The following is a 20,668-nucleotide window of genomic DNA, read 5'->3' as shown; positions in this document are numbered from 1 at the left end:
TGTGTGGGGACTTGTTAGGGATAAAGTAACCAGTGCCTGTCCCCTGTAAACTTAGCCCTGCAACTTGCTATAGGCCTGAGCTGGACCTTGAACTGTGTAGCAGGAGTAGAGGCGTATTAAAACAAGTGGAGTCAGTGCCCACAAGTGTGCAGACGAGACGAATTTGTGAAGCATTACTGGGTAAGAAGCCATTGCTTTAAGCTTGAATAAGCTCCCTTTGCCTCCGAAGTTGTTGTTGATGCTCTGGTGAGCTTTTAGTTTGGCTTTGAGCTCAGCTGCTTGAGTGTCTGAAAGGAGTAGGGTTACGGCTGTAAGTGTGCTTGTGAGAGTGTTTACCACAGCACTAATGGGATTGATTCAGAGAGAGCAGATACTGACTCAGGAACGAGAGACTAGGAAGGATGCATAAGTTGGATATATCATTTCTGTTGGGTAGGTCCATTTAAAATGTTTAGCATGAACTAATGATTATTGGTTTTACTTGGAAAAGTACATTGTATTTATTCCAGAGACCGCACTCAGGGTTAATTAAATATAGTATATCAGCCAAAAATCTTTTTGATTTGAATTTTTGTTGTTTACACGTTTTACATGATTTCAGTGTACCAATTAAAACCATTCTGTCTAGTAGAATCCACTGTATTTTACCATCTCTTATGTTCCTAGTAAGTGTCTGTTTCAAAATGTCATTACTTTTATAAAATTCTGTTGCTGTAATGATCTATTACAGTAGGTATAATTTCTGGGATATGCTATAAACAGAGGCAGAACTGTTCAGTGTAAAACCTAATAGACCGGGGTACCCCCTGTCTGTTTTTATTACTAGCGTTTCTAAATGACCTCTCTGTTTATTGAAGAATTTGGCTGACATTTGTATGACTGTTGAATGTATGAACATCCCTGTAGAAATATACTGCTATACAGCCATCATTGATTGTTCCTAGTAGGTTGTTTCTTTAATTCCTTGGCTGAGATCGTAAATGGCTAAGCAAGTGCTGTGTTCCCAGGGAAACCTTTCACTGTGTGAGAAGACTGAAATTAATCCTTGTTCAGCATTTTTCTGTTTGAGGTTTAACAAAGGTTGTCCAGACTCATTTGTTAGCAAATTTAAATGAATGCTTACTTGCACACCTTGCTGTGACAGCCGTATTTAATGTTAACTGAGGTAGACTATGGTAATTTCAGAAGAATTACCAGGCTCCTCTGTGTTTAAAGAGATTGCTTGAGCACCAGTTTTATGCCCAAACTGTAATTTAATCATTTTAAGAATGCATTTTTAAAAAACCTGCCACTTTAAGTACTGTTAAAAATTTTGAATGTAATGCAGAAATGTACTAATTTTCAGGCACATTACACTTCGCACTCGAAAACAGATTTCCTTGAGGGGAAAAAATTCCAGGTTAATTTAAGAAAATAACTGCATTTATTCACAATTAAATATCTTCACTAACTCTGTAAGCCTTGATTTTAATGATGCAATGCATGTAAAACTACACAATTTGAACAGTCATGTCTAGACATCTTGAGAGACAATCCCAGCTCTACAGCTAGCCTTAATATGTAATAATCATGTTATTTAAAGCAGCGGTCTCAAGGATCTGAGACAGACATGGACCTATACTCAGTGGTTAATTGTATCCTCTTGTTGTTACCTGTAACTTATCTGCTTCAAATCCCTCCCTGCATTTCTGCATAAAGTGAAATATTGTTCTACTGATTTTGTTTGTTGCAATGACGTTGAAAAGAACCATTTGACCTGTAATAGTGTTTTCATTGTGGAATTTCCAATGCAGGCATGGCATTATGATAGACTTGGTTACGAAAGGCTTCTCTTTTTTACTGTTTAATGTAAAAGCTCTGTTTTTACTGGTAAGAGGCTTGGAGGCAGAGAACCTCTTTCTCTCTGCCTCTTGTATAAATTCCCTTTTACTTATTGTGCTTGACCAAAGTTCAGTGGAGCATGCAGACCCTTTCAGTTCAGGATCATGCCAAGCTGTATCCACCCCAGGGACTGTTACTGTGATCATGGCATAAACCGAGAGAACATTAAATCTATTGTGACAGTTTAGGTTCAGATTTTCCATGGTAGTGCCATTGTAGTCTGTATTCATTTAATTGTTTAGTTTTTCTAGTTTTTTAGGATGTGCTTAATACATGGCATGCAGTTATGGTCACTACAATATGTATTGGTTTGTTGGCAAGTTTTGCAAGTGTTAATGTGTGCCATATCCTAATCATGCTCTAACTATGCAACAGTGAGTCTTTTGTTTAGAGAAGGGGCTTGTCTGCTTGGCAGCTTAGTTGCTATCACAAAGTTAAGTCAATCCCAACAAAACAGTGAGCTGTTTTGATTAGCATTAGCCATTCCTCTTTTACATGGAGGAGCCCGCTTCACTCATGGCCTCCATTCAGAGATCTGACCACCCATGCATTTAAAATTCACAATGCTTTAAACTCACTAGAATTTATAGCTTAGACTCAGTAGTGTGTTAGCATTCTGAGTGGTATATAACTGTCTAATGTCCATGAATGTTTTAGCTGGATATTTTTCTAGATAAAATTCATGGGCGATAATCTGAATTTTGCCAATCTTATAATATAGCTGTGATTTTTCTCTAAATTTAGTTGGTTAAATAAGAATTATTTAAAAAGAACCCTTAAGGATTTGGAGAAAATATGTATTTTACCAGCATTGCATTTGTGATTTGAATTGCAAATATTTTTTTGTAAATAAGTTCCAGGCATGTTTTTATATCCAAGAAGATTTGGCTTTAATTTTGAACACTGAATGTAGTGTGCCAGGCTGTATTTTAGTTATTTACACAGCAGTGTTTGGTTGCCACTGGTTGGTCTAATGTTATTAGCTAAATGTTTAAAACATAGACAATATTGAAGATAATATAGGCTTTTACATTTTTGAAGTTGCACTTGTTCAAATAGAGATGTTGATAACAGTTAATATTGCAGCTTTATTGTAAAAGCAGTATTCCTGGTTTAAGTTTAAGAAAGATGAACAAAATTCTGTTATGCATTTTGTATGGAGCTGTTCAAAGATGTATTAATAATTCAGTAGTGTATCATATCCTCCTTCCTGGAAGGGTATCTCTCAGAATTGAGCAACATTTAACTTCACATAGTGATGTGTTAAATTCTTGCTTAAATTGTAACAAACAATGTATTATTTTAATGTAATAAGTTGTTGGCTTTTTGTAATATTACTGGTATCTGAACTTCAGTAGTTCCTAGATCCTCAGAAGTCTCTTAATTCTTTTTTTTTTTCCTTTCCCTCTCTCTCAGGTGCTTTCCTTGAAAGGTATGCAGTGAATATTGCCTGTGAGTGGAAAGCCTACTGCTGCAGAAATCTGGCAAAAGGAGCATACAGTTTTGAATATACTAGTCACTTATTCTGAGTTGGATATCTATCTAACAGCTAAAGGCATGGATGCCCCCCACAAACTCATGCATCTTACATGGCCTGTGGAGGACCGAAATGGAAATGACATAATTTGTCCTGTTGACCCTTCCCCTGTCTCCCTGAGAACAAACAGTAGTTTGAGTCATGGCAGCACTGACAGCCCTGATGATGTGGAGATGTCGGAGGACTGTATCGGTGAAGTAAATTCTGATAAGAATATAATGAGAAAAGTGGTTCTTCAATCAGATAACACAGACATGGTGGATTATATCAAAACTAATAATAACAGCTATAACAAGAATGAGACTTTAATGGTTTCGGGCTTGCCGAACCGCAGTGCTGTTTCTGAACATACTCAGCTCTCTACTGTCCGTGGACCTGTTGTTCGGGGGAATGGCAGAGCCTCAAAAACTTGCCTTGTCTCTAGAGAGCAAGAGGTTCTAGACTCTGTTAAGCTGTCTTGCAGCAGTTCTGACGAGAGGTGCATGTCTCTGAGCTCTAGTGATATGGTATTTAGGAGTAATAGTTTTATTCTCCATGAGTCTGAGCCACTACTCAGTAACTCTCTTCTAGAAGAGTCATCAGATATCCCATCTGATGTTGGCTTGAAGCCTGATTTGTTACCTGATGTTTGTGAAGGTCTCGTTAATAATAGTGCTTCAGGGAAGGACCCAAAACGCCAAGAATTTGGGGTCACATTCATTCAGCCAGCCAATCAGACTTTCATCATGGAAGAGGAAGTCTTTCAGCCAACCTCTGGATCTCTGCTTCCTCGTAGAGGAACTGGGGATAGCAGGTCTTCACACTTGATACCAGGAGTTGATCCGTCTGAATGTGTCACACCAGGTAATTGGAACAAAAGTAATACAGAAGCTCCAAGGTTTCAGCACCATGCAAGTGGGTCATATAACTCCACACCAGCTGAGGGAAAAACAATCCTAATTGCAGCGTCTGAGGAATTGGACATCAGTGGTAATGTCCAAACGTCTACTCCTGTTCAGTCTTTGAGCTCAAAGACTTTTTGCCTTCCATCTCTCTCAGACTCTTCTTTTAGCAAGGGTAAAGGTGACTTTGGAAGTCCAATGGCCCAAGTCATAAAAGATCAGCAATGTTCTGTCTCTCAGAAACCCAAAACACCTTTGACTGCCCCGACCAAAATTAATAAGTCTGAGATCAAGAAGTTTAAGCCAGACTTCAGTGATGTCAAATCTAAAATTGCATCAAGACCCAACAGTTCTTTAAAACCATCTGGCGTGGCAGGCATCTCATCTCATGTCAACAAAAATCAGGTTAATAAACCTTCCCACTCCACGCAGCTCAAGGGATCTCTTTCCAAATCTGCTTCTGCTGTTTCTTCAAGCACCGTTATTAAATCTACCTGTAACAGCCTTAAAAAGGTTCAAAGCACTGTGAGTAAAAGGGTTCACTCTTCCACCTCCCAAGTAGGTGTGACTGGTCCAAAATCTCGATTTCGTACATTGTCTGAGACATCTGACTCCTCTAAAACTACTAAAGAGACATCTGATAAAGAAGCACAGGACAGGAATAACGTAAATGTTTTCAGCTCTGGAAAACCTTCGTCTGTAGACAAACAAGCTTCTGGAGAAGAAAAACAAGAGGATGGGTCACTCAGCATTTCCAGGAGATCACAGAAAATCTCTTTGAAAGTAAGGATATTTTTTAGGAATGAACAAAATTTGAGTAATATAGTTTGTGTCACATTATTTCACTGCATTTTTTAAAGTCCTTCCACAGGACTTTTGTACCCTGCCAGGATTATTTTTAGATTATATTTTAATTAATGCAGACTGAGTGTGTAATCAGTCCTGCAGCAGCAGATAAGTGTGTAGCTATTATGTCAATGTTGTAATGCTACTAACTAAATGTTGAAGCCGCTGCTCATACTCTATCAAGTCACAACTTGATTATGAAAAACACCAGAAGCACACGTTCTGTTGCCTTAAGATGTGAATCAATGAATCGACACGAACTTAACCTAATTGCAAACACGTGGAGTCAAATTATGAGTCTGAGTGAGCGAGAAAAGAAATTGCTTGCTTTCTTCTTTGAATGAATAAGACTTTGTTGCTCAGACTCTCTGGAAAATATATTCCATGTGTACACTCACTATGTTTATAGAGGTTGTGGTGGGGGGGGTGCTTGGCAGGGACTTTCTTATTCCCAAGAGGACAGTAGTACAATAGCAACTTCTGAGCGGCATGAGCTAAAGGACTTCTCACACGCTCTTCAGCTTTGTTATGGCCAATACTGTAGTGAGTGTGGTGCGCACCGATTTGGGGCTTTTCACATGGGAGTGTGGGACTCAAAGGGAGCTCTTCTTGCAGACACCCTCGCCCCGACTGGCAGAACCAGCACCGTGTAACTGGGGCAAAGGCAAACCTGGCCCCCAGCCATCATCCAGGGCAGGAGGTGCTTCTGCTGCTCGGGTTCCAGCTGCAAACCTTCGGCAGCCGCCTCTGTCCGCATCAAAGTTCAAGCCTGGCACAGTGGGGAAAAATGGCTGTGTCACTGCTGAAATGCCTTCTTCAAAAATCAAACCAAGCACATCTGGAGGTGAGGCAATAGCTTTCTCCATGGCTGAAGTCTTTGTTTTAGTTTATTCTACACACAGGTCATTAGAGAGTTTTTGTTTGTAGTTTTATTGTAGTTCTTCAGAAGAATGTTGTTTTTTGTTGAATGCCTGTCATTAGTCGGTGTTTATTCCTGTGCATGCCAAGATTTTTACTTCACGTTTATTTAATTGTAATCACCGTTTGGGTTTATTGACTAATGCTATGTTTGTCACTGATATATAGTGCATATGTCATTGTTAATTAAGCAGGAGAACTGAAATTGTATCTTTTGTTTAGTTTTAAACGGCATGTGAACAGGGTTAAAAAATAAATAATTCTGATTGTTTTGGTATTTTGAACTTTCTATTTGCACCCTAATTCTGATGTGCATATGTGAATAAACAATTAGGTTGTCTGCCTGGCTGAAGTTCTCACTTTCTCCACAAGGAGGCGAATGATCTACTCCAGTCAAAGTGGGCATTCCTGTTTGTAATAGCTAAAACTTGTGTTCCCAAGGGACTAGCGGAAGACACAAATGCAGCTTCTATCCTTATGGTTCCTTGCTGATATCTTTTTGTTGACCTTTCCTGTAATTATAAAAACGTGGAATGTGGTGATGGCTGATACTTGGATTGGAAAGTTACAGGCCTGATGTGACAGCTGTGTGAAGGAATTGTTTTTGTTGATAATAAAGAGGTTTTCTGTCATTGACAGAGGAAGGCTTGCATAACATGGACACAGATCTGCACACTTTAACAGACACCCTGCGTCTAAACTTGTTAGAAATTCTTATTTAAAAAGCTGTCAATTACATTTAAATGAAACTATGTGGATATTGTGACTGTACCTAAATATCACTCTCAGGTCCCTTCCCAGTTTTTTTTTTTTTTTTTTTCTATATTCTTGTACCATTTGCATTAGGTATTGTATTTTTATGTAGTATGCCTTTATGCCCCTATAGACAAGGTATTTGGTTGTTGCAGACAGCAGCTGAATCAACCCCAAATTATTTATTTAGTGTAATAACTTCTGAACACATTACAATGCAGAATTGGGAATTTGTCTTTTAAAATTATATTATTTCTTGAAATTCACTTTAGATCCTATAGCAATTAGTAAATCAAACAATCTGACTACCACATAGAAAAGGACTTTTATATTAAGGCCACAGGACAGTAAAAGTCCTGTCCAATCATTTTCTCTAGGGCTAAACAAACTGGCTGGCCTTCATGCCCATCTCCCTATCTATCAATCACCCTGCCCATGTACACAAGCACTGCATTTTCATGTGTGTTGAAACTAAAGACAGATGTAAAAATGGCTTCCAGCAAAAAGTGGCTGGATAAATTCAGAGGGCAACACAAACTTTACAGAAGTCTATAAAGTTGAATGGCTTCTGTAAACTTAGACTGTAAAGAGTAAAAAGTAAACTTTTTTTCACATTTCTGTAATTGCTGTTTATGTCAGAAAAATAAAACTGGCATTGGTTCCTGTTTATTTGTAATGTTAAGGATATTTATTGCGTTTTCCCTTGTAGTGAATCCAAAAATGCATCTATCTGAAGGTACAGGAGCAGAGCTTTCAGGGCCAACCCATACAAGTCATACACTAACTGCTGCTCAACTGCATAATACAGCTTCAAAACTGCCTGTGAAGCAGAGAGGCCAACTCAAGAACACCAGTGGCTCCAGTGGACACACCAAGCCAGGTTAGACTATGGGGAACTGTGGGGTAGGTTTTATAATATATTTGTTTTATTGTCATGTCCATGGACTAGTGCTAGTTTCTGAACAATGTGGGGCACTGAGTTCAGTTTGCTGAAATTTCAGCTTGTGGTTATTGGCCATTTTGTTTATTTTATTCTTTAATATACAAACTCATTTCCCAATATGTTAAGATGTGCAAATTGTAAATACTAAATGAAATGCCAAAAATTAGAACCGTTGACTAGTGCAAAGAAAACTTTTAAAATGTTGAAAATGTATGTGTTTATGTATGTATTTGCTCTGCTGTGTCCAATATGCAAAACTGGCTGCAAGAGATGCACAGTTCAGATTAGCTGAGTACATCTGATTGTTGGGACAGATCACATCCTCCCGCTCCTTGTTTCAGGGGTCTTAGGATTAGGCATAGGCCGATATTTACACAACGCACACAGGCAATGCTGTGGGCAGCACCGTCATTCTGGCTGTTAGAGCGCCCCTTGATGTAATTTACAGGCAGACATCATTGAGCACAAGTACAAGCCTCCAACCTGTAGCTGCATGCCTCTCATCAGAGAAAACAGCACTCATTGTTTTATCCGTCAGTATATCTACAGGTACAAAGTTGACAGTTCATGTACCAAATTAAAGCTTAGTCACTGATTTTCATTGATTTAATAATTTTAAATATAATCCCACTCAATAAAGTATTTTTGCTGTTATTGGAAATTGTTATTTTAAAAAATTTGACAGTACAGATTTTTCACGGCGCCATATTTCAGTAATGTGTACATATCAAACACCAATCGAACGGTCAGGCTCTCAGGATCACGAGGATATACAATAAAATGTAGGACTAAGGAATTAAAAACTAAAAATAAGATATTGCAAACTTCAGGTTTCTTCCTCGTCAATGACAAAACCGCAGCTTCTCGAAGCCTGAGGAGTCCACAAGTGGCTCATACTCAGTTAGCAACGCTTACCTTAGATAGTCCCCTCATGTTTGTGTCATGAGTACTGGCCGAAAAAAATAGTACATATTTAAAAAAAAAAATATTAAAATATGATCCCCGTGGACCCATGTCACACCAATTGTCTTGTAGCTTAGGTTCTCAGCTGTCCAAAGACATGTCAATCAAGTCTGTAGACCAATCAGGGGCAGAGTTATGGCGATGCACACCCAAGGAGGAGGGACAAACGCGCAGCAGAGCGCATATGTTTTCAGCGCCTAACAGACCCAGACACCGCGAGAGAGACTCAAACGGTTCTGTTTGACAGCCACAAGCTCCACAAACAATAATCAATTGTCAATGAACATGTTTTAAAGCTTAGATTTCTTTTACTAGTTACATTTCCCCCACTGAGAACATTTAAATGCAGCAGGGGTGTGGGAGAGGTAGCCTTGCTCTACAGCCAATCAGAGTGCAGCTCTCAGAAAAAAGTAATGTGACTCATGAACTCTTCAGTTTATAGTTTATATTTCAGGAACTCTAAATGGTTTCTTTTACAAATTTGAAGGGTTTTCTGTAAAAATAAATCATGAAAATGCCTCTAGTTTATTCACTGCCTGAGGAATGGGAATATCAGCTTTACATCGGCCATCAGCCACTACTGCTGTCTAAACATCGGCATCAGCCATCAAAAAACCCATATCGGTCGATCACTACTTAGGATGGATGTTTGGATCTGTATTCCAATCCACCTTCTGGAAGGATTTACAACAGCATGGCTCCTTAGTAAAAAGTCAGGTGATAAACTAGTCCAGGACTGACAGCTGTTGAAAAACTGTTGGTGCATTTTTCAGCTACACATCTTTTAACAACAATAATAAAAATGTTTGATTTTTGAAACTACAGCGTTTGGTTTCCTCACGTCTCAAACATTTACAGTGTGGTTAAAAACAAGGTGATGCAACTCAGTTTTAAACATGAACCTTTCCCAGCTTTTTTTTTGGAACGCATGGCTGGCACCAAATTGAGAACTGACATATATTTTCCATAAAACAAACTTTCTCAGTTTCAACATTTTAAACTGTTTTCTTTGTACAATTCTGAGATAAATATAGGGTTTAAATTATTTGCACATTGTTTTTTTACATTTTTCATCATCCAATTTTTTGGGAAACAGGGTTTGTAGATGTAATTTGGTCTGAAACTTATTTTAAAATATCTAACACTTTATTTAAAGATACACAATTTTGGTGTGTGCAGTTCTAATTAATTTGATTGTGGAAATGCTTCCTTTTAATAAACCTAGAAACAACTGAAAGACGACAAATTAAAATGAACAGAAACTGAAACACTTCTCGTTGTGCTGTCATTTCAGTAGTGTTCAATTCTGAAGTGTTGTGTCACTACAGAAGATATAAATTGGTTTAATGTTTATCTTAATGCTATTCTCAGAACAACAGTGGAATATGTTTGTACTTTGCTATCTGACTGTCTTGCTCTCTGTGCTTAAGCTTCTGGAATATATCACATTCACAGAAAATACAGACAGTAACAACCTTAAGCTTGTCCATTTTGACCCACTTTTTCAGGCTAGTCAGTTGCATCTTTAATCCAAGGCCTGAAGAGTTGAATCCTTGTAGGATTGATTCATCCTCAGCAGTTAGTATTTAATGAATTCCTGCTAAATATCCAGATTTATAATAATACGGATCCAAGCTTGTGTGATCTGAAATGTCATTGTGAATGTGTGTCTGTAGTTGAAATGTAAATCTAAATCAGTCACTCTATAAACTAAATCCATTTCTGTTATGGACAGTCCCTTCTAGAACTGGGGCAAAGCACAGTTGAAATGTAGGTCAGTTTTGCCAGTGCAGACAGAGCAGGGAAGCCCTAACCTTGGACAAAGAGGGCCCCCCTTCCCTCTCTCTTCACTGAACGTCTTCAAAATCCTGCTGCTCGCTTATTGGTGGATGTCCATGCTGTCCTATGAAGAGTGCTCCACAGTCCCAGATATCTGGAGGCATGGTTTGTTCCGCTCCAGTTCACGTAGAGGAAACTAGAAAGCAGTGCAAAACAGTACAACCAGAGGCTGAATGGGAAGCAGAAAACCCCCGTTTTCTTTTTTTTAATTGCTGAATGTACTGGATAAGACCATGGCCGCATATGGAGGCCTCCACAGCTGCACCTGGACTGAATTTTCTTTACATATTTTCACTAACTCCACCCTGGTTCCCCAATCTAATGCCTGTACTCAGTGTGATCTTACTCTTTTGACATGCCTCCTCATGGGAACTTATCACTTTTGTATCATTCCTTTGTTAACCGTCTATAGTAGGAAGACTAAGGCTAAGCTATGGAGAAGTAAGTGCTGTGTTTCATTACTTCCTGAGACTAAAGAGTTAAAGTTGCGTGATTAAAATAATTGTATTGTACCAAATTTTCATTTAATGCATCCAGTTGTTTGCAAATACTGTCTTGATTTGCAGTCTTTGAGGTGTGTAGTAATTCATGTGTGAATTAGTTTTTGAATTAATACTTCAGTACCATACCACATAAGAGGGAAAAATGGTAAGTTCATAGTGTAATCCACATTTTCATGGAAAGAACAAGTGAGAAGGGATTATGTAAAACATTGGGCTTTTACAACAAATTTTAAATGCTTTGTATGCTGAAATTAACTGCAGTGAGTGAAAAGCTTTTAAAAAGTAATCTACCTTTGTTTGTCTGTTCTCAGATTATGTGGAACCTTCTTCAGGAGTTTATGGCAAGCCCCCCACTAACCGAAATACTTCATTCAGGCCTAGGCTCCAAAGTTTGCCTCCCAAGGCTTCATCATCAGGTAAAAAGATATAACTACGGCATACAGCAACATATTTCTTTAGTGCTATATGCCAATGTTCATGCCTCGTTACCAGAAATTTGGGAGCCTTTCTAAAAATGCAATAACTGAAATGTTGAAGGCGGCACGGTGGTGCAGCAGGTAGTGTTGCAGTCACACAGCTCCAGGGACCTGGAGGTTGTGGGTTCGATTTCCGCTCCGGGTGACTGTCTGTGAGGAGTGTGGTGTGTTCTCCCTGTGTCTGCGTGGGTTTCCTCCGGGTGCTCCGGTTTCCTCCCACAGTCCAAAAACACTCGTTGGTAGGTGGATTGACTACTCAAGTGTCCGTAGGGGTGTGTGTGTGTGTGTGTGTCTGTGTTGCCCTGTGAAGACTGGCACCCCCTCCAGGGTGTATTCCCGCCTTGCACCCAATGATTCCAGGTAGGCTCTGGACCCACCACGACCCTGAACTGGATAAGCGGTTACAGATAACGAATGAATGAAATGTTGAATTAAATTTAAGTAAATTTCTTTAACTGACAAAACGGCAATGAAAACACTTTCAGTTATTTGTGAACTTAATTCTGTTAAAAAAATAAGCAGTGCACTCCCCAAAAACTGGAACAAAGGTATGTTTACCACGGGGTCACATCTTTTATGGTGATGTGACTAAAACTAGTATAGAAAATGCTACTTGTTGCAGTAAACATGACTTGGACTGATTTTTTTTTTTTTTTTTTTTTTTTTTACAGCGTTCTAGCTTTTCTAGAAATGTGGTTTGTACTTCTTTAACAGAAAACGAACTAGACTAACAATGTTGTATTATTGCTTTTCTGTGTTGTGAGACAGGATGCAAGGGCACACCTATATCATCACAAGCATCTGTAAGGACTTCACCCAGTGTTTTGAAAACTCCTTCATCACCACGTCATGTTCGGCTTACTGGAGCTTTATCAGGTAGTGGCACTTTCTGCACAACACAAAGGGGTGAAATATTTGCAGATATTTTTGTTGCCCTCTTAAATATGATCCAGACTATAATAAGGTTATTTAGATTTACTTGGATATGTATAAACAATATCACACCTAAATGAAACCTTTGATTCAAAGGTTTTCTTAAACTCATTTGTGGTTAGATATGCTGATTCTAACACTCACAACTCTGTACAGAATACAAAAGGGCCAAGTGACGGTCTGAAATCCCTTTAATGTCACCACAGTTATTACTATGTTCTTGTACCAAAAGGGATGGGTGAACATGTTTCATGGGAGCAGCAGTTTTCAGTGTGTAATAAATCAGTGTACTCGTGGTTTTCAATATGAACGTGGTCGCAGTTGGTTTTCACTGTGGGCTCTGCTGAAGTGCCGTCTCAGCAGTGCAGGGACAAAGTACTGCAGCCAAGTATATGGCACAGCTGAGACAGGGAAAACAGCCACAGCCAGTATCCCTGCACACACAGTCTGCTGCCAATACCACTGCAATGTTTATACTGTCATATAGACTTCATTTAGGCTAAACCTGGAAAATCGAGAACTATCAAAGTCCCTAACACTCAATAAAGACAGAGCACTATTTTGGATTGCGTTTTGCATTACGCTGATGATTGATGTACAATTATATTACTTCATTCCTAATTTATATTTTTGATATATAACTTTTGTTCTTTAACTAGTTTTATGGCATTAACAGCCATACCATAAATGGTAGATTTTATTTGCTCCAATGATGTGACAAATTGTTCAGCTGTATAATTTACATTACCTTCAGTTATTTAAAATGTATCAGTAATTGTTTGTGTTTTGTGTATGGGTATTGTATTGTTTTCACAGTTGACTTGCAGGCTGTCTGTCTTGTGGGATTTTAAAATTGAACCTTGTCTGTGCACTGCACATTCACAAACTCTAAATTTATCCTCTGAATGTTCCTCTCAAAACAAACAAAAAAAAGTAGCACTTGTCACTGAAAGTCTGCTCTTTCTGTTTTCCTATAATGAGTGTTTATTTTGTGTCCCTGTGCTTTTGTTTTAATAGATTGTGCTTGTATGGTAGCATTCCAATCTTTACATATCCTCTGGAATTTGTAAAATTACACAGTTCTAAGAGCCATGGTTTGGTTTTAAATATTTGTTTTGAAAAGATTTTTCTGTCTATGGACTGCAGCTTGGGCTGTGTAGGCATGCAGTGTTTTCTCTCAGCAACTGCCCACATATTCTCCTTTATAAAAGGAGCATCATGCTGAAGATGTGAGATTATGGCCCTATGGGGTGCAGGCTTTGTTTTTTTGAATCCAGCAGGACGCATTGTGTGAGAGACATTTTGCACAGGGCAGCTTGTACATGCAAACTGTTAAACTGTATCATAAGGGTTTGTTGTGCATGCTCCTATTTAGTACAAATTTGAAATGTTGTATACATAATAATGGAGGTTCAAACATGCATCCCACCCTGTTTTTCTGATTTAGTCTGTCTGTTTGTGTGTGTACATACACATAATATATAATAATAATAATAATAATAAATGGAATTTTTAAAGCGCTTTTCAGTAACCCAAAGACGCTGTTACAATCAGATGAACACATAAACACAATCACATCCATAACACTACATAACATACAATGATACAACACAGGAACAAGGGTAAAAACAAACAAGGGCTAATCAGAAACAGAGGGATTAAATGCAGCCGCAAACAGGTGTGTTTTTAAGTTTGGATTTAAATAGTGATAGAGATGTTGACTGTTGAATTTCTGGAGGAAGGGAGTTCCAGAGGTGGGGGGCATGTCTGGAGAAGGCTCGATCTCCAAGACTACGCAGCTTAGAAGGGGGGATGGTGAGTAAACCAGCTGAGGAAGATCTGAGAATGCGATTAGGTGTGTATGGTTGAAGAAGGTCCAATAAGTAAGAGGGAGCTTGGTTATTGAGAGCTTTGTAGGTGAGAAGGAGGATTTTGAACTGAACTGATAACTGAACTGATAATATATAAGAAACCTTTTACGTAAGTGCAAGGAATGTAATCTGTAAAGAGATTTAAGCTCATGTTAAACATTTTTATAGTAGGATCTTTTATTGGTGCTTGATGTATTATTCATTGCCAAGAGAATTATAAACTCATAGATTTTTAAATGATTTTTTATTCTAATTTAATTCATTGCTTTAAATATAATAGACAAATGAGTCTTAAGTGTTTGAAATCCATTTAAACTGAAATTTCATGTATCCTTATTGATATTAAGGGTTAAAACACGAATGAGTTTGTCACTGGTGGATGTGTTAATGTTTTTGTACAATTTCTGCTGTGTACGATACATGTCTGTATTTGCAGAGAGCTTGGCAGGTGGGAGCACAGTGTGGCTGAATTCAGCTGAACATCAGTTATCTCGCTGTGAGCTGTTGCCATAACCCCCGCCATTTTTATTCTCTCCTCCTCCCACACGAGGGTGTGTGTGTGTGTTTGCGTGTGGGCAAGAGCAGTAGCTGTGTGTGTTGACTGAAGGCATTGCTGTTCACTCCTCCCACTCCATCCCTCTTTTTAACTCCTCTCTCCCTTAGCATCATCCACCTCCATAGCAGCAGTACCATGAAGAGATGCTGTTGGAGGTTTCCCTGAAAGATTACCTCGTATCTCTGGATTTAGCTGATTGGTTTTTGCTGCATCTGTCTGAGGGTCTGACATAAGAAATCCCTTTTTTTGATATTGGCTTTTATAGCAGGACTAGGGCTGTTTGTTTGGACATTGTTCATGTGGGTTTCCCCCATATAACCTTTGCTGATTTTATTGCAGGATTTCCCTGCTTTTTTTTTTAGTCTCTTCTTGTGCTTGAGTGATTAAATGAACCATGTCAAGTTGCATTGATCTCTCAGCATGTGTCTTCACAACAAATCTGCTTGCCTGAGTGCTATTTGTTTTGGTTTGCTTGGAAAGCCTTGTTAGTTACACCTCTTTTTGGACTGGCAAGATGCTGTTCTCTCCCAAATTTTCCCTCTCCAATATCCATGTGAAGCTGACTGCTAAAGGCTTACTCCGGAGCCTCCAGTTGCTGTCTGGCTGTAAGAAGAGCACCGTGGTGTTTAGAGCAGGTTTGTTCCTTAAAATTGTGTAGTTAAAAATAGCTAATGTGGTTTTGTTTAGTTTACATTATGCATGAAATAATTTCTCGATCACTGTGCTGTCTCTTGTTTTTGAGTCTATTTTTAGTCTGGCTGTTTACCCTCACTGCCAGAGGGTATTTGATATTTGCTGCTTGTGTACATGCTTCAGCTCATTGACCTAAAATAGTCAAGGAGCTTTTCTGTACTTGCAGAGGTTTTCTCAGGTATTCATGGGTCTGTGTATATTTATTTATTTTTTATTTTTTTATTTTTGTTCACAACCTAGATATCCCTGTTACCTTTTTGCTCCTTTTCAGCGTTTGCTTCTAGATCTAAACGCCCATTTCTCAGGTTAGAAGTTTAAAGGAAAGTTATTTTGTCATGGGGTAAGTGCTAATGCCTTGTAAGCATTCTTTCGTTTTGGGAAAATCCCTCAGAAATGTATCAAAGATTGTTTGACAGTCATCTTTTCATAGAGCCAATGGCTAAATAAGGGCTTTTGCGGGATACTATAATTATTCATCTTGCATAGCTCCTTTTTAACTATATATAAAGTGGCTAATTTATGTATAGGTTCAGGTAATGTATAGGTCCCATGTCATATATTGACATATGTCTCAATGTTATATTGATAGCAGTCCTCGCCACACTGATTCCATGGCAGTTATGGCCTTTTTGTATCATGTGGTATGTTGGCCACAGTAGAACACAAATCTGGCTTAGACTTTTAGGTTTGGTAAACAATGCCTTTAAATAATGTTAACTATGATTTTATTTGATTTTGCTTTATAATGGTAGAACGTGCCACTAGTAAACAGGCTATTTTGTAGATTTTTCTTGTTTGTTTTTTGCCAGAATGTAATCCATAATTTAGTTTGCCTGCTTATCTTTAATCCTTTATGATCAGCATTAACCTAATAATCTCTCACTGATTAATCTAGATATGCCTCAGATTTAAAAATATATTCACTCACATAGTATTGACGACAGATGGAATATTCCATCACAATCTTATTTATCGTCTATGGAGATATAATTGTTTTATATGCTCTCTCAAGTATTGAAAGACCGATAATAAAACAGTGTTTCCATTTAAGCCAGCAGCCTACACAGACTGGTAGAGTTGTCCCCTGGTGGCACAAGAAAATGATGAATGCTCATGTCATTCATTGTGTGACTAAAAACCCTCTTTGACAGCCTAGAAGTACCATGTGGTAGTTGTTTTAGCTGTGGTATAAACATGGTGTCATGGGAAATGTGGTGGAATATAGCAAAAAGTCAAATGTCATACTTTCTGAAAATGAGAGAAAGATTCAAGGTAGGTAGCTTTGCCTTCTGTCTACAGTGCCCTGTGTAGCCTAGTCTCTGTAGTCACAATTGATCTAATCTCAGTTTTGCAAAGGATTGAGCATAGGGTTGTAGGCTACCAGTTGCTGCAGAAGACTTGATTAAGACAGAAATGGCAGTGTTGGACTGAGAGTACATGCTTTTTCTGGCCTGTCTAAATAATTCAGGTGTGTGATATGGGAATTAATAATTTATCCACTGCAATATAGGTTACCCTGTATAGCAACAAATATTGATGTATCTATTTTTAATATTTAGCTTTATGTACATTGTGATTTTTGGTTCTTTAGTGGATCCCAAATCTATGTCCTCACAGCAGGAATTTAATAGTCCAATTTACACTTTTTGCCGGACTGTCTAAAAGTCGACCTTGAATAGGCATTTTCGCTCAGACTCGCACACCGTTATCACCCAGTGGAGCTGGACAGGATTATAGGATTATTTACAAAATTTCATATAAATAAATAATAGAAAAATAAAACAGGAACACTGTGTTTGGCTCTGCATTACATTATTCCACTTTTCACTAGGTATGTATTTTGGGCTTTCCTATTTTTGAAATGCCAGAAACACCTCTGTGACCGTGGTTATAAATCTAATGGCAGTCTGGCAAAACTAGGCTTGCTTAACTTGTTTGTACTTGATATATTTTGTATGTACAGTACTGTGCAAAGACCACACATGTTACTGTAAAAGCCAACCATTAAGTAGAACTTTTTTCCAGACCCTGCCATTAACATCACCAGAAGCACTTTGGATTACTTGAATCATGAGAAGCAGAGAAAGACTTAATAAAACTAAAAGCATGTCTCTCAGAAAGAACATGGCCTGTGATAGAGTGAACAAATTAAACACTTGAGTATTAAATCAACACTAGGTAACATTTACCTTTAAAATGATATCTTCAAAATCATTGTGATATGCTGCTTTATCTAGTAATAGGGGAAATAGTCTCTGTCATTGCTAATTCAGGCTCAGCACAACAGAAACTGCACTATGTACATTTTGGAGGTGGTCAGGAAACCACCACTTGTCCCTACCTCTCCCCATTGATTTCAGGACATTGCTGTAAAATTGAATTACACGCCACAAAAGTAGTGGGTGGCCAGGAGCAAAAATACCAAATCTTATGTTGTATTGCTTTACGTTAATGTGTGTTGAGATTTTCCACATTGGCTCAGCATTACAGATAATTACTTCAGTGTTTTGTAAATGTTAATTTTATTAAAAACATTAAACACACTCATATTGTTTATTACCCATGATGTTTTTTAAGCTTTTGTTTTACTTTTGGTCAGTGACTTATCGCTCATGAAAATCAGAGACTCAGTACCTCAAATTATTAGAATATTTTATTTCAATTTTAAGTAAATTATTACATATACAGTATAAATACTACTTCCTAGTTTAGCTCATGGGAAAAACTGCTGTCTACACTATTGTGGAAGGACAAGATGCACAAGCAGCAGGGATGACTGTGGTCTTGAGGGGATTGTCAAGACAAGTTTAAGAACTTTCGAGGTATAACTGGTGCTTTCTTAATATCAAACCACTCCTGAAGCAGAGACAATGTCTGGATTGGCTTACCTGGGCTAAGGAGTGTGGGGTGACATGTCATCTGGTGTTGGTTCACTGTGTTTTATCAATTCCAAAGTCAATGCAGCCATCTACTAGGAGATATTAGAGAACTTCATGCTTCTATCTGTAGACTGTCTTAGAGTTTCTTTTCTTTTCTTTAAGACTTGGCACGAAATCAGAATGCCAAAATTACTACCACATGGTTTGCAGACCATTGTATTACTGCGCTTGATTAGTTAGACCTAAAATCACATAGAGAACCCCTCAGCAGTGCCACAAGCTAATTACCGCCATATCAGTCTGGTATAGGAGACTCAGTTAAATATGACGGTGATAATCAAACACATTTTATAAAACCCAGATTGTTTCCTCATCTCTCTAGACTTGTTTCCAGCATGCAAACACAATGTGTTTATGAAGAGCCCTACAAATGTTGATGATCGTGAAACGAAATCAGGATATTGCTTTATTCCTGCTCTGTAGGTGGTTATTATTGACTAATTTTTGTTGTTTCAGATTATTTACTTAGGAACCCACTCTAAATGTGTGAGATTGCGTTCTACAATAATTCATATGGTTAATTAAAATGGTGAATAAAAGCTTACAGGCAAGTCAACTTCAGCCATGTACAGTTTTTCCTCTTCAAACATACCATTCCACCTTAAGACACAGAGCCTCTTAATGTAAACAAACCAGAAAACTGCAGTCCCCCAAATGTGTAGATGTTCTCTAAGTATTTTATAAATGAATATACATGTCCAGAGTTATAGGATATTCTGTGTTTTGTTTAGTTGTACTTTATTTTGTTGGTATCAAGTGGCATTGGGTTTGAGAGTTCCTACATATGAATTATTATTATTATTATAGCCTTAGAGTGTTTTGTAAATACAGTTTTGCCATCTTGGATTTTTTTTTTTATGTATTTTTAGAGATTGGAAATGGCAGCAGAACCTCTTTATGTAGTTGGAAGATGTTTTATAGCTAATCTACCAGCATCAACAAATGTGATATGGAAGAACTGGTATAATATTGTAGTCACCCACTGTTGCTACCTTTCATTCACTGTTTAACTGACATGCACTCACTAATAAGGCCCTTGTTTGCTATGTCTGTAATGAGAGCCCTAAACTGTGCAAATACCATGTTATGACCAGTAGAGGGAGCCGTGGAAAGTATGTGCTTTCACATACAACCAGCAATGAAATATTTATAGGCTGACATACCAAACGTGTTTCATGCTTTTAGTTGTTTGCAAATGAGCTATTTAAAAAAAAAACAAAAAAAAAACTCTACTATTCAATGTCTTGTTGAAGTACTACACAGCTTAGAAATGCGGTCCTTCCCAGACATTCACTGTTAAATGTCTTTTATAACATGCAGGATTTAGAAGGTTCATATTTTCCTCCTTAATCAGCACAGTGACCTCATGGTATCATTAAATGGTAAAATTAACAGCAGGTTCAAAAAAAAGTTGCTTAGCTCAATGAGGTTTTTCCCTCTGCTGCATTTTGTAAATTACGTTTTTATTTGTTTGCAGTGTTAAGTACATGTGATAACATTTGTTTGTTTTATGGGTGAGACCCTGGAGTTAAACGGGTAAAAAGGAGTTTAAGTATTTGCTTTCATAAAATAGTATGTACTTGTGGGAAGGACAAATCAACTGCTGACTGAGTTACAATAGCTTTTCATTTTGCTTGTAGATTAGAGTTGCTGGAATTCATTAAAATGAACTTTTTAGTAATGTATTTTATTTATTTATTGAGAAACTACTAAACACGGTATTGGGCACTAAACACCTGTTTTGAAGTGGGAATGTCCACTGAGCTTTTTCACCCCAGTTTGCTTTTGTAAGCCAGGAATATTTCTTATTCATTGATATGAATGTTTAATTGCCTTAATGTCACAATGCTTAATTGATACAAGGCTTGAGAAACTTATAGTTTTGAGGTTGGCACTGGGGTGGAGAAGATATTTCTCACCATACCATAATTCCCTCATTAAAAGTGGCATTTCAGAAATGTCCTCATAGAGCTGTGATGTAATAGCTCAAACAGAAGTAGTTGCCATCAACATCCAAGCCACTGGTACCCAGTTTCAAAAAAAGAGAGGAATTTGTTTGTGTGTAGCTGTACATACCTTGTGTATTTGGCAGTTGAAAGTGACTTTTAAGTGAAGGTGCCTTTAGGTCTTTTTTTT

The 20,668-nt window shown here is 37.9% G+C and overlaps 1 protein-coding gene across 5 annotated transcripts in view; it reads left to right on the top strand.

The window, feature by feature from the left end:
• The window catches only part of mtus1a (microtubule associated tumor suppressor 1a), a 38,625-nt gene that overhangs the window by 3,639 nt on the left and 14,318 nt on the right, over positions 1–20,668 (top strand). For 2 of the 5 annotated variants that reach the window (XM_066649033.1, XM_066649032.1), the window contains exons 2-6: positions 3,298–5,082; positions 5,761–5,989; positions 7,526–7,696; positions 11,376–11,480; positions 12,309–12,416. In XM_066649033.1, coding sequence (XP_066505130.1) covers positions 3,439–5,082; positions 5,761–5,989; positions 7,526–7,696; positions 11,376–11,480; positions 12,309–12,416 — 2,257 coding nt within the window. In that variant the 5' untranslated portion in view covers positions 3,298–3,438. Of the gene's footprint in view, positions 1–3,297; positions 5,083–5,760; positions 5,990–7,525; positions 7,697–11,375; positions 11,481–12,308; positions 12,417–15,007; positions 15,193–15,337; positions 15,536–20,668 lie in introns of those variants that run through there. The other 3 variants (XM_066649034.1, XM_066649036.1, XM_066649035.1) reach the window with 3 other exon arrangements.

This window comes from Hoplias malabaricus, chromosome 17 (genome assembly GCF_029633855.1).
Source record: "Hoplias malabaricus isolate fHopMal1 chromosome 17, fHopMal1.hap1, whole genome shotgun sequence".
NCBI classification, from domain to species: domain Eukaryota; kingdom Metazoa; phylum Chordata; class Actinopteri; order Characiformes; family Erythrinidae; genus Hoplias; species Hoplias malabaricus.
The sequence above is the reverse complement of the archived record's forward strand: the minus strand, read 5'-3'. Positions and strand labels throughout refer to the sequence as shown.